The 14,148-nt window shown below is 39.8% G+C and overlaps 2 protein-coding genes across 2 annotated transcripts in view; one reads left to right on the forward strand and one right to left on the reverse strand.

Annotated features, from left to right (window-relative positions):
- The first annotated feature begins 200 nt into the window (after positions 1-200).
- Positions 201-12,726, forward strand: LOC116267322 (transcriptional corepressor SEUSS-like). Its single transcript, XM_031649006.2, has 10 exons — positions 201-518; positions 1,194-3,032; positions 3,127-3,246; positions 3,473-3,521; positions 3,759-3,973; positions 4,070-4,138; positions 5,235-5,332; positions 7,626-7,719; positions 9,432-9,501; positions 11,346-12,726. The coding sequence occupies exons 2-10, from the start codon at positions 1,773-1,775 to the stop codon at positions 12,278-12,280; spliced, it is 2,910 nt and encodes a 969-aa protein (XP_031504866.1). The 5' UTR covers positions 201-518; positions 1,194-1,772; the 3' UTR covers positions 12,281-12,726.
- A 459-nt stretch (positions 12,727-13,185) lies between these two features.
- Positions 13,186-14,148, reverse strand: part of LOC116266885 (phosphatidylserine decarboxylase proenzyme 2-like) — a 39,835-nt gene continuing 38,872 nt past the window's right edge. Inside the window, exons 19-21 of the mRNA XM_031648337.2 lie at positions 13,829-13,915; positions 13,697-13,747; positions 13,186-13,472 (exon numbers count right to left, since the gene is read on the reverse strand). Coding sequence (XP_031504197.1) covers positions 13,356-13,472; positions 13,697-13,747; positions 13,829-13,915 — 255 coding nt within the window. The 3' untranslated portion in view covers positions 13,186-13,355. The remainder of the gene's footprint in view (positions 13,473-13,696; positions 13,748-13,828; positions 13,916-14,148) is intronic.

The raw sequence follows: 14,148 nt of genomic DNA on the forward strand, positions 1-14,148 counted from the left end.
AGCATATGCCCCCCACTTGTAAGTTGAAACAGGGGTTTATTGGAAAGTTATCGTTTAAATAAGGTGTCTGTTTGTAAATTTTAAAATTACAGGCAACTTTAGGAAATGAATAGAAACAAGGGTGTATGTCTGTAATTTTCTTGTCCAAGGGAAGGAGAGGGCGGAAGGCGAATGAGCTCGATCGAATGGAATTTTGACGTCCGCAAGGACCGCCTTCCTGTAGTGAGAGAAACAACGTCGCAGTAGAGAGAGAGAGAGAGGGAGAAGGGGCGCAGTTTTAGTGAGAGATTCTGCTGTCGTCTAGAGAGGGAAAGAGGAGGATCGGTGGTTGAGAGAGCGAGAGGGATGGTGTGCTGAGGGAGAACGAAGTTGGAATACAGAGGGAAGGCGAAGACGTAGTTGGATTTGGGAGAGAGGGAGAGACGGCGGGTTAGAAAGAGAAAGGGAAAGAGAGAGGATGAAGAGAAGGAAGAACAGCGCAGCAGAGTGTGGAGAGGGAGGAGAAGAAACGAGGAGAGGTGAGACTTCATAGGGTTTCTTCGTGCCTTCTGGAAGTTTCCCAAATGATGCCCTCAATTCCTGCCTAGCTACACAGTGCGCGCGCGCGAGCGAGAGAGAGAGAGAGAGAGAGAGAGAGAGTCGTGTTGTAGTTGTTGTTTCAGCCTGGTGTGGTCTTTCGGAGTCGCACTCTATCAGAACAGCGCTTCTCGTTTTCCTTTGTCCCCTTCTTTGGAGCTTGGAAACCCTAGAATTCCGGCGACGGCCGAGGTGTTGCTGGATACTGCTTGCGGGTAGATCTCGGCTAATCGTCGGTTTCTTCGCCGTGAATTCCGTCAGCATTAGGGCGGCGGCGGAACCCCGTGGTTTCGTTCTTCATAGGATTGGCGGGCGTGGTTGGGTTTGGGGGTGAAGGTGGTCCAATTTTCCCTGCTTCGGCTACGTGATGGTTTTTCTAAGAGGGTTTTAGTGATTCTTGGATCAGGAAAAGTCTTTTTTTTTTTTTTTTTTTGGGTTAGCGTTTTTCGTGGGGGTTTTTGATCATTTGGTCGTGTTTGTTTCCTCTCTTCAGGAATTTGAATGGCTTTGCTGCTTGGAGTTTGGTCTCTTAGAACTGCCTCTGGCGATCTCGCCGAGTTTCTCTAGACTTTTGTTCTGTTTGTTATGATAATACCATTTTCTTTTCCACTGATTAGGAAGTCGGATCAAAGGATCAGGATTCATGATTCTTATGACGTTCTCATCCGTGGGGACTATGGCGTGATAGCTGCTTGAACGTCTCTCCTTTTCTTTAAAGTTTGAACTATCAGTTTGGCTGTGGATCTGCTGACCGGGGATGGAGTGGTTGCGTCTTCTTGGTGTTCACAGGCGATTGATGGTGTGAAGATCGATTTGGGTTCTGTTATTACAAGTGTAGTGATTGCTTGCCTTCGTCGATATTTGTCTACGTTGAGCCTTCTAGAAAATTGTTTCGACTCGGGGATTCTGATTTTTGGATTAGATTTGTTGCCGAGGATGAAGCGAAGGTATTCGGAGTTGAAAGTCATGTTGTTTGGATCGTGCTGGTTGTCTCAGTCTTCATCATTGAATAGTTAATTCTCTAAGACATCATCCACCACCTATTCAATTGTTCAGAATTGTAGACAAAGTATCACCATAGGAGATGTCTGAGTTATCAGTTTGCAAGTTAGGCTCACATCTGTGCTAGATTTATTGCTGAAACTGGGATATTCAGCTACCTGTTTGCTGCGGCGCGAAACACATAGGTGTCAAAAATGGTGCCGTCAGGGCCTCCGACACCCGTCGGGGGTGCTCAAACAGTTAACGCGTCGGCTCTTCTACGATCGAATTCTGGCCTTTTGGGAGGCCAGGGTGGATCCCTTCCTGCACAGCCTGCGTTTCCATCCCTTGTTTCACCACGTTCGCCATATGGAAATATGAATTTAGCTGGCAACTTGTCCAATGCGTCCTCTCTTCTTATTGGTGGGGGTAGCTCAGGCATTGGTGTTAACCAGCCTCTAAATGGGGGAAATGGACCGCTCCCTGGTGGTTCAAATCCTGGCCTTTCTGCATCAGGAAACATTCAGAGGGGAGGTATCGGCATGACTGCAGAATCCGACATACTATCTGGCATCAGCAGCGGATTGGGATTTAATCCTTCACCTCTGTCGATCACGTCTTCAAATGCTTCTGGTGCCATTTCCCCTGGCATAAACGGATCTCTCATGGGCGTTGGTGGTGCCCATTTCCCAAATTCCGGTAATCAGCTTCCGCAAGAACCCAACCATTCCCAACGGCTCGAGATGCAGAACTTTCATCATGGTCAACAAGTGCCGGACTCATCTACCAACATGCAAATTCAGTCTCCTCATATGCTTGGGGTTAGAGGGTTGCAGCAGTTTTCTGCTCAGAACAGTATCGGGTTGGGGGCAAGTGGTCAGCAGCAGCACCTGCAGACGCTGAGGGCACTCACCAATGACCAAAATGGACCACAGACATTGACATCATCGCGTGCCCTGCTGCCTGTAAAAATGGAGCCTTCAGTGGCTAACGAGCAATCTGCACAGCAACAATTGCAAACTTTGCGAACCATGGCTCCTGTGAAGTTAGAGACCCAACAGCAGCAGCAGCAGCAACAACAACAACAGCAACCACAGATTGCATCTTTTAGAAGTATTGCGGGAATTAAAAGTGAGCCACAGAGTTCAGACCAGTCATTATTCTTCCAACAGCAGCAACAACAACAGCAGCAGCAGCTTCTGCAAATGTCTCGGCAACCTTCGCAGCAAATGCAATTGCAGGTTGCACAGATGAATCTTTTGCAGCAGCAGCGTCTCTTGCAACAGCAGCAGCAACAGCAGCAGATGTTTAAGACATTGCCTCTGCAACGGTCACAATTACAGCAGCAAACTATGCAGCAGTTTCAACCGCACAATTTGCCTCTTAGATCTGCGATAAAACCAATTATGTATGAGCCAGGAATGTGTGCTCGGCGGTTGACTCAGTATATTTATCACCAACAACATAGACCTGCTGTAATCTTTCTTGCCTTTCCTTGCATGTTTGACCTGGCTGCATTTATGGTTTTTTTTTTTTAATTACCATTGTTTAATCTTTACTATTTTACAGGATAACAGCATTGAGTTTTGGCGCAAGTTTGTCTCTGAGTTTTTTGCTCCACATGCCAAGAAACGGTGGTGTGTTTCTTTATATGGGAATGGGCGGCAGACTACTGGGGTTTTCCCTCAGGCATGCTTTTTTTTTTTCCCTCTTTCTTCATTTATCATGTGCTTCGTCCTGTCATTCGCCTACTGTATTCTCTTCCAGTTTGATGCTTACAAAAATATAGGAGGCAGTTAAGTTCTTGGTGCCTTTTTATTTTATGGAAATGGTAGTATATGCTTTCTAGAATCATTCTCAAAGCAGATTTTATGAAACTTGTACTTTCTGGTGTTGATTTATGCTACTTTTGCAGGATGTCTGGCACTGTGAAATATGCAATATAAAACCTGGACGTGGTTTCGGTAAGTGCTATACTTTTTATCCTTTACGTTTGCAGATTTGTTTCCTTCATTTCACGTATTGCTGATGTGTGATATTTTTTGTTCATGCCCTTCCCTGGTATTCTTTTGGAAGAGCACTGTTAGATGCTAAATATAGTACTGGGTTCATGTGTCATTGATGTAGATGAAAGCATGCCTCCTGGAGTAGCTTTTCTTTGGTTTTTTGTTGAGCTTTTTATTTTTTTTTTCTTCGTTCAGAGACAACAGTGGAGGTGTTGCCAAGACTCTGTAAGATCAAGTATGACAGTGGGACTTTGGAAGAACTGCTGTTTGTGGACATGCCTCGTGAATATCAAACACCATCTGGTCATATTGTCTTGGATTATGGGAAAGCAATCCAGGAAAGCGTGTTTGAGCAATTACGTGTAGTACGTGATGGTCAACTTAGGGTTGTTTTCAATATGGATCTAAAGGTATGGATTATTCTAACGGGTTGTATTCTATTTTTAATTGTGAACAAAAAAATTCTTAAGAGATTTCATTGCCTTGTTGTTGTTGTTGCTGCACAGATATGCTCCTGGGAGTTTTGTGCAAGACGGCATGAGGAGTTTATCCCTCGAAAGCTAATACTATCTCCGGTATTGCATCTTTACGTTGTTAAGATTCCTTTGGTAGTTCTTTTGTTGCCCATGTTCAGAACATTGACAGAAATTTCAACCACATGTTTAACAAGGGAAATCTTATAATGGCATTACCAGTGAAAGTGGGAACTGAGAATCACATTCTAGTGATCAAGTGCCTTGAAACATGGCACTGTCTCCCATGCAACGAGTTGTTAATTTTTCACAGCTTAATTATGGTCTGGGTCAAAGCATGCACCACTATTTATACCTTGCTATTTTAAGTATCATCTTCCACAGATACAGCATTGAAGTTTTGCTCTTTCCCACCGCCAGTCATCATCTAATGTGGAACAACGCCGGTCGGGGTCGAGCTGAAGAGCTTGACCTGTTTCGTAACATAAAAACAATGGGTTTTTATAGTTTAGATCAGGGTCTGACCCAAACCCAATCCAACCCGTACCCAACACTCTCGCGGTACCTGGTTCCACATGCCCGCATACCGGAGCGGGTACGTGGGGTAATCCCACGTATCCATGTCACATAGGGTGAGGGCATTTTGACATCATAATTAACGGTTACTAATAGTTCAGTGGCTTTATGCTGTTTTATTAGCCGACTCTTGATATGCCAGCTATTTCAAGATCAACTTTGTGTTTCTATGTTTAGCCCTTCTCTATTTGTATATTTCGATATTGAATTCATGAAAGTTTGAGAAATTAGTCTCTATTATTCCTTTTCTGGGTTATTTATTGTCTATGTTACATGGATACTGGCACTAGAATTGGTATCCGATGCTTTGTGTGATTGTTGAACACAGCAAAAAGGAGCAGAGGAGGTAGCACCTCTGCCTCTATCTTCTCTTTTCTCTAATTTGATATAAAAGGGAGAGCCTTTCCTTCTATTAAATAAGGAAAAAAGAAACAAGCACAACCATTAGGTAGGTTCAGTGTCTGGAAATGATGGTCCCGGTCACCTCATGCTTATAGAAGTTTTATGTAAGATTGCTTATTTTGGTATTAACTAGCCAAGTATCTGCTCATATTGATGTTCACTATCATGACAGTTTTGCCAGGTTTGTCTTTGAATTATTGATGTTTGACATCATGTACAGGTTAGCCAGCTAGGTGCAGTGGCCCATAAATACCAGGCTTCTACTCAAAATGGATCATCCAATCTTTCAGCCCAAGAGTTGCCGAATACTTGTAACATGTATGGCATATTTCTCTCTAGTAGTTTTGCGGAACTATCTTTTAATAGTTTTTCCTCGTATTATGACAGCACTCTCTCTCTTGCTATCTCTCTGTTTCTGCCTCTCTCTCTGATTTTACTGAATCTAAAACCAGCAAACTCATAAATTTCCTTTATTATCATCAATAAGCAACATTAGTGTTCTTTCTACTTTTTGTGATGTAGACTCAGTTTGATGCATGTGCAAGCATGCAATACATGGACATCCATCAGTCTCTTGTACCTGTTCATACTACGCACTCTTTCTGACTTGATGTTGTTGGTTCCCAGCAGTGTCACAAATACTAAAATATCACAGTATTAATGAGAAAAATGAAAAAAAATAGAAAAAATTGCTTTTTTGGAAAAACGCGAAAAATAAATTGATCGCATGCTTTTCATGTATTTTCTAGTTTTTTGTTTTTCCTCTTTTTAATGCTGATATATCATGGATTCAAGTTTGAACTTTAACTAAATTATTTATCATCATTAAAAACATATTTTTTACTGTTTTATCGAGTGTTTCTTATGCCTTCTTATCAGTTTCTTATTTATTTTACCTTACCTAATTTTTGCAACTCTTTTCATTTTTTTAAAACTTTGCCAAGATTTTCCCAAGAAAAAGAACTTTGCTGAGAAGTACCCGAGAAAAATCTTGCATTTAAAAAACCGAGAATGATATTTGTGACTATGTTCCTAGTTGATCTGGTGGGTCTATCATTAACACTTCTAGCAGATGGATGGTGAGTTCAAGAAACTTTTAGATGTTGTACTTCAACTTTATTAAATGATAAGAAAAAATGACTTTCTGTAGTTGACTCTTTAATATTTTATCCAGGTATTGTAAGATTGATTTCCACAAACTTTTTGCTTATTCTTAGCTTTTGAACATGGTTTCTTTTCTAATCTTTTATTCTCCTTTTTGACAACACATTACCTTTGTGTTTTTCTTTCCTTGTTTGATTTGTTTGTGTCTTATGATTTTGGTTATTCTGTCCTCAAATGAAGAATTTGAAAAGTATCACCTTCATCGTACTTGAGGTATGTCCACCAAATGAACTAGATTTTCTGCTTTGCGAAGGAAATTGTTTTGAGACTTGAGTTGGGTACTTGTTTTATTGAGGACTTATGTTCTCTTATTGGAAATTTATCCTTTGTGGAATATTTCAATGTTCACCAGGCAATTGTAAGTGCTATTATGAAGTTGTACAATTACCTGCCATCAACACCTTTTACCCTTTATTCATTTCGTAGGAAGGGGATGAGAATTTTCTGCATCTTGTAAGAGTTAAAAGCAGATAGATAAACCTATTGGATCAATAAGCAAATCATATCACATCTATGGAATCTTTCAACCTTGCTGGTGGCATTTAATGTTTGTAAATTTGTATTACTTTGAATTTCTAGATATCTGACAGAACCAAATTTTGTTGTTGGGTTGGTAAGAAAAACCAGGCCCAAGGATGGATGGGAATTGACTTCATTATGACATACTTAGAAAGCAAATTTAAAACCAATATTTTGTCCAACTAATTCATGTCAATAATTTGGATAGATTAAAATATGGTGATCTTTAAGTGTAGATTTTGACTGGGGTATTTATACCGATTTAGTTTTGGTATGATATGAGAATATATGTCTGACCTGCATTCAATGATGAACCCAATTAAATAACTTTAACCTTAATCTAATCCATTGAATCCCTTGCTGTATTGTAAGTGCATATATTTCTTAGCTATTTGCATGCAAGTTCATTGCAGATGCCTTGTTCATACGCTCTAAAGCTACTGTGCTTTAGATGTTCAACTGGATCTATTGCTATTGTCTGTGATGTCGTCGTGTTTTTCTGTTTCCTAGCATGCTGAAGTAGGAAATTGTTGGACTCGACCTTGTTTGCTCTTTGAATGCATTGGGAAGAGGAAAGAGTTTCCTAGACTGGTGCATTAAGACAAGCTGGTGATAGATATATTTGGCTTTAGATACATCTATAAATGTGCAAAGGTAAGGACTGAGTGTGTGTGAAACAATAGAAATCTGTCCTAATTGTCCCCTGCATCATTATGTACCAATTATATACCCACCTGAAACATCTACTGCATCATTCCAGTGGTCTTTATTGCTGTCTGTTTTATAACATACTATTTGTTTTCCTGTTTTGGAAAGTAATCATTGTTATTGTTGCTATTATAAGTGTTTCAATTCACCAGAGTAAATTGCAAAATACACATGGAATGGTGATTGACGAGCTGCCCTTGCCCTTGCACTTGCTTTTTAGGTTTGTTGAAACAGCTCGTCGTTTAGTGAAAGCTATGGAGGTTCCCTTGGTAAATGATTTGGGGTACACAAAGAGATATGTTCGCTGCCTGCAGGTTTGCTTTTTTCTATAAATCAAATTGTTATAAGAAATTCTAGAATTGAAACTTTTTTGGCTGTTTCACATGATAGGCCTTTTTTGCCTTCCCTGTTTTTGGTATCACTTGAAAGACATTTAATTGCAATTGTTTTTATCTTGTACTTTCCTTTTGGTACCAAATGTACCTTTGGAACTTAATATAGCAGAGGTTTTCTTCATTTTCTCATATTTTCTGGTATTAGGTATAAACTATTTCACATGGGTGTGGAATGTATACAGGGGTGCAAAGCAATTTCAAAAGTTTTAGAGTGCGGGGACATGACTATATAAAAGATCTGGCCAAATTTAGAAATTTTACATACCAAAACAAAAAATAAGTTGTTTGTTGGACTGAACTGACAAATGTGTGAATTTCTGACTCATTTAACATCACCAAATTGAAATTGAAGTGAAGGTTAATATTCATATATGAGTTGGCTGCCCAACAACCATGGTTTGCGAGTGATTGCATAAAGTTGCTCAGGCAATTAGAGCACGTGGCTATGAACCACGATGTCGGGGTTTCAAATCCCTCCTTGCTCACTTGTTACAGCTGACAATTGTATTTGCTGTGTTGGAGCCGCATTGCCACCTGGTTTGGTATGATATGGGTGCAGTGGCCTCATCGAAGCATTAAGTAACATGCACACAATAGTTTCAATGCGGGTGTACCTGCTGGCGCAGGTGCTCTTTACGAGCAGGACTGACCCGAAAACGAAAAAAAAGGGAGTAAGGAGGAAAGAAGAAAAAGAAGAGAAGAAAAAGAGGAAAGCTACCTGACAGCATGAATGAGAATTTGCAGACGCTTAGGGTTATATATATATATATATATTGTTTTAACCTTTCTTTTATTACCATTTCCAAAAAATTGGCCCATTTTTTAACTTTCAACCATCTTTCTTTAGAATTGTCTTTTTAAGATAAGAGGCTTATTACAAAACATTCCGTATGCATGCACACAGAGACACACACATATATATAGTCGCACCTGCAGCCAAGTTTTCTCAAAAGTGCTGCACCTGTACTTGACACACATATATATAGTCGTAGGCCCACATATAAAAATAGAACACATTGAGACACACACATATATACATATAACAAAAGTGCTGCACCTGCACCTGCGCCCCACAGTACAACATAGTTGAAGCGTCTGTGTTACTTCTTGTAAACATTAAGAGTTGTATGGTAAAGTGTAAGGAAATGCTTTTGTTATAATCTATAATGCCTGTAATTGTTTCAAATCCGAATGCTGTTGGATGGCTAAAAATAAAAAATTTGTCATCAAAAGAAGTCGCCAATGCCATAAGGATGGTTATGGTGCACAATGGTTGAAGGTGCGCTTAGCAACGGTTGATGGTGCTTTAAGGATGGATTTTTAGTTTTTAGCCACCCGGCAACATTCGGAATCTGGTAGATTTGAATCATCCCACACACACACATATGTCGCACCAAAAGTGCTGCACCTGCACCCAACATCCAGGTGACATGGTTTACTTCCTATAAACATTATGAATTGCATGTTCAATTGATCTTCAAGGATAAAGTGTAAGGAAATGCCTTTCATATCATCTTTGATCCCTGTAACTCTTATTGAACTTAATGTTGCAGACTAATCAAAATGCTTGCACAGTATGTATTTTTATCAAATATATGGGCTTGATGAAGTTTCGGATATACAATGTGCAGATATCAGAGGTAGTAAACAGTATGAAAGATTTGATTGATTATAGCAGAGAAACTGGGACAGGTCCTATGGGTGAGCAATGAGCATGTCTTCTCTTTGTATATATTGTATGGTCTATTAGAATGTAAAATCCTATCTGCTTGCAATGCTTATTGGTAGTTTTCTTTGGGTTTTGACACACATGATTTGTACATGCTGCTGTGGTGAAGATGAGGCAGCTTGTTGATTTGGTCTTGTTGTGTATTGATTTTGTGTGTGTGCTTTACTGGATGATTCTTTGGTACTAAAGATTGAAGGTAAGAAAATATTTAGGTGGCATGGTATAAGTGCAAGTTGCACTAGCTCTATATATATAAATCGAACGTAGATGGTTTACTTAGTATTAATCCTTTGATCACTTTTTGCTAATGTCAGGGCATGTTGTACTTGATCATAAATGTCCTGTGGGCCATCTATTTGTGAAGTGCTTAAAAAACCTACTTGTTGGAATCACGTTAGTAGATTCTTTTCCTGCTAAATAAATAGTGAAAAGAAAATCACATTAATAGTGTTAACGTTTCAAACTGGAAACAGAACAAGAGAAAAATGTCCTAATGATTGACTTATTCAATAGCAAATTTACCAATTTGAGAAACAGAAGCAAAAAAAAAGGTGGGAAGCAGGGCATTTTGATTTATTTGGGCAGTGGAAAGCAACAAAGAAATTACAAGCAAATTGTGGATATTATCTAGAATGAGTTAAGAGCAATGATTACGAGCAAATGATTATGAGCAAATGAGAGATGAAGAAAGCAAGAGCGTAGAAGGGTTGGAAGGAAAAAAGGGGAAAAAAAAAGAAGAATCCCCTTAAATGGAATCAAACTTCCTCTATCCCCTATAAGTAAGGAGGTAGGAAGCTTAATCACATTTGCAGATATTGATAATCTTCTGTAAGTTTATTGTAAAAGTTTCAAATGTTGGTATAATGCATAGAGAAAATACAATCAGAAAAGAAATATCATTTGTTTGAGACAATGTCAATGCCATACGAATAATTTTAATTTTTTTTTTTTTACTATTGATGTTTTTGCTCATATTATATTTAATCTGTTTGTATTTCCATACTTTGCCTAACAAAATCAAAATACTATTGTGAATCTTCGCATTCGACCAGATTCCTTTAGAAGATTTTTCATCCATGAACATCGTATGGTTAAGGATCTTTTGAGCAGGAAAAATGGAAAGGTTTATCCAGGCCATTCACAGTTTTTAGTGGTGTCAACTTGCAAATGGGTCTCATTTTTAGGATTTTGGTTGTTACACGGCTCTTCCTTTTTTCCCTTTTTAAGTGAAAATGTTTGCAAGCGTCATTATAAATTATAGCTTCAATGTAGATAAGACACATTGAGCTGAATTTGAAGTCCATATATTCGGAACTATCACTGTGACAACCAGGACGTCATGATGGTTCAGTTGACCAACCAAACAACGAGCAGTGAAAGTGAATCATATCAAGACTGCATGGTTCTTTATTTCAATATGATGGAATTCTGTAAGGTAGTTTATTCTTACAAAAGTTAAGTTATTTGTTGCAAAATGGCTCGCATTGGAGTTCTTCCTGAAACTAGTATGTTGTATTACTAACAATGCCTTTCACTGACAGTCTAAGCATGTTGTTGTTTTCGTATTACTTTCTTATTTCTTTATTTAAAATCCATGTCTTCCCTTTTTTTAAACATGATAATGGTCACTGTGACAATGCTCGTTACTGAGGTGTTATGCAATGATCACTAGGATTACCTGGTCAATTTGGTGTGGTTTGATGCTACTTGTTAGAACGATTATCTAATTGTCCTTTGAATGGTACTCAATGCCTCTAATTGATGGCCCTATATGAGCACACCAATGTCAGTAATTCACTTTCATTTTCCTCTGTAGCAAGCCTGATCAACTTCCCAAGGAGAACCACAGGATCAGGTGGAACGAGTAATGGCCAACAGCAACATCAAGAACAGTCAAGGTCCCAAAACGGTGAGGACTCTGTTCCGGCTGTTCAGCACGTTGCACAAGGTAATGGGGCAGTTGGGCTCACCAACTCACTGAATACGTCTCCCACATCCACCATTACTGCTGGAAGCACCATAGGAGGCCTTGTCCACCAGAACAATGCAAATGGTAGACCAGAAAATCCATTAAATAATGGCAGCACTGCTTTTGGAAGCGCAGTTCAGATATCGTCAGCAGGCTCTTCAACGTCACTGCAACCATCACATCCCAATCCATCATCACCCTTTCCCAGTACGTCTGCTCCACCAAACTCTCTGGCTCAATCTTCTATTCCACCCGCTGCACACTCGAGCTCTGCAAATTCTCCTGCTAATATTGCCCCACCACAGTCCTCACACTCAGGTGATGTTGATCCAGATGATTCTCAAAGCTCTGTTCAGCAAATAATAGAAGAAATAATGATGTCCTCCCAACTGAACAATGGGGGTAACATGGTGGGCCATAGTCCCTTAGGAAACGAGATGAAAAGTTTAAATACAATCAATATGCAGGCAGGAAATACATCTCTAAAAGGAGCCAATTGTCTGGTTGGTAATGGAATTTCAAGTGGCATGGGCGTCAGCAACGTTGGCTTTGGTAGCGTTGGAGGAATCAACCCAATATCAGCAGCCACAGTGAGTGGAATGCGATCAACTGCGTCTGACAGCTCGCTGCCAGCTTTAAATGGTAGAATCAGCATGCCATCGTTGTCTCAGCAGGTCCCCGGTCTCAACTCTCCGCAGGATATGGGGAACAGAATGTTGAATGGACTGGGATCTGTGAACAACTTCAGTAATCTTCAATTTGACTGGAAGCCATCTCCATAACAGGAAACTGCCAATGACCTATATGTATCATGTGTATCTGATTTAGTGTGCGGGATGACCCTTTGGCTGCAAGAAGAGGACCGATAATCGGTATCAGCATACTGTGTGGCAGCATACCTTCCCTTGGTTTGCGTCTTTTGTAAATTTATAGTGGTTTCAGAAGGAAATTGTTGTACTACTAAGTTTCATTTTTGAACCGTTTCCTTCTCATTCCTTTTTCCCATCTGGATAACAATGTAATAGGAGCCGTGTTCGTGTCGAAGTACGGCGCAGCATGGTTTCTCCTCCACTCACATACTTCACAGGGCAGCGACTGAATTCGATTCATAAGCAGGGAACTCGTTCCCGTGGCTTTCTGTCCATTGTAACGTCATTAACAACTGTAGAGCTGCTTTCTCTTGGAAAGGAATGTCAGATCTTGACCCTGGTTCGAGGGCTTTGTATTCTTTCCGTTTCATGTGGCTTGCTTTCGCTTGCCATGTTTGATAAGCTTATGAAACTGTTGTTTTCCTTGTCGTTCATGTTGGTTTCCCCTCGGAAGGGTTGAAATGCTAAATCTTGAAATCGGTACTTGTAGAGTTTAGAGTAATGCCCTAAACATCATCATATTGGTTATAAATATCGGTTTCGAGCGAATGTACTGTCAGGAGGCGACTATGGCATAATCAGATATTTCATTTTTTGTCTAAGTTGAAAAAGCAAACCCAGGGGCTTTCCAATGAACAACTTCTTTGGGCCGGTTTCATTTGCCATACACCGGGTTTCCTGCATCCTTTTTCTAAGGTTCATCCGACGCATGTGTTTCGGAAATAATTAATAGAGGTGTGAGTATCTGTTGATTGCGCTGGTCCTATTGATGCACGGTGTCTTAAATATACCAGCCAGAGTTCATATTACAACGGATGTAATGCAAAAGCAACAACAATAATAATCATACAATGATGAGACAAAATGTAAAATGTACAACAACGATTAACCAGTGAAAGTGGCCAGGAAATAGAAAAAAGGGAGACAGCGGCATGAAATGTTTCAAATCAGTGATTAAGAAACTATTTAGGCTTCTAAGATGCTGTCTTCAGAATGTGGTACATGAATTTTTGCTGGCTTTCCCCAGAATTGTTCCCATGGAAACTAGAGTCTCGAGTGACCTTGCACTGTTTGCGAGTAGGTCCTCCTCTATGTCAATCTTACCCTGTTAAAAGCAGACCAATGAAACAGACGGGTTCATTCACAAATAACAGAAGAGAAGCATATACAGCTGAATATCTGTTGATCATCAGAACTGTTCATTTATGCAAATTAAGGAAAACTAGGCATGAAGGTATCTATTGAGCTTTAACTGCCTGCTTAATTCTGTTCAGAAATAACACTTTACAGACAATGGATCTTTTTACGCAGTTTCAGAAGACAACACACCTTCTCAAAAACGCAAATAACAGTGCTTCCACCAAAACTGAAATACCCAAACTGCAAAATGACCAAACAGTCACGTATAGTTTCCAGAATATCTATTAGCAGCAAAAGAAAAAAGTGCGAAGAGCAGGAGACCTCTTCCCCTTTCCTGACGTATTCTCCCTTCTTCTTTGAAAAATGAATGCTGCCAACCATCGTGGCTCCAATGGCAACAAATGCCACCTGCAATAATTAAAGACCACAGAGAAGTAAAGTTTAACTAAAATATCTGTTTCAGCACCTCTGAATCGGTACTACAAAGTGAATACATTAGAAATAAGTAGATCACATTCCTACTGGTTGGGCGAAGTCAGTACCAAGCAAGAACGCATATAATTGTTTAATTTAAATTGATATGCAAGCATCTTGGTTTACCCAGTATAGAGCAGGGAACATCTACTAGGTTAAGTACTTCT

The sequence above is a fragment of the Nymphaea colorata genome, chromosome 13 (assembly GCF_008831285.2).
Source record: "Nymphaea colorata isolate Beijing-Zhang1983 chromosome 13, ASM883128v2, whole genome shotgun sequence".
Classification (NCBI taxonomy): domain Eukaryota; kingdom Viridiplantae; phylum Streptophyta; class Magnoliopsida; order Nymphaeales; family Nymphaeaceae; genus Nymphaea; species Nymphaea colorata.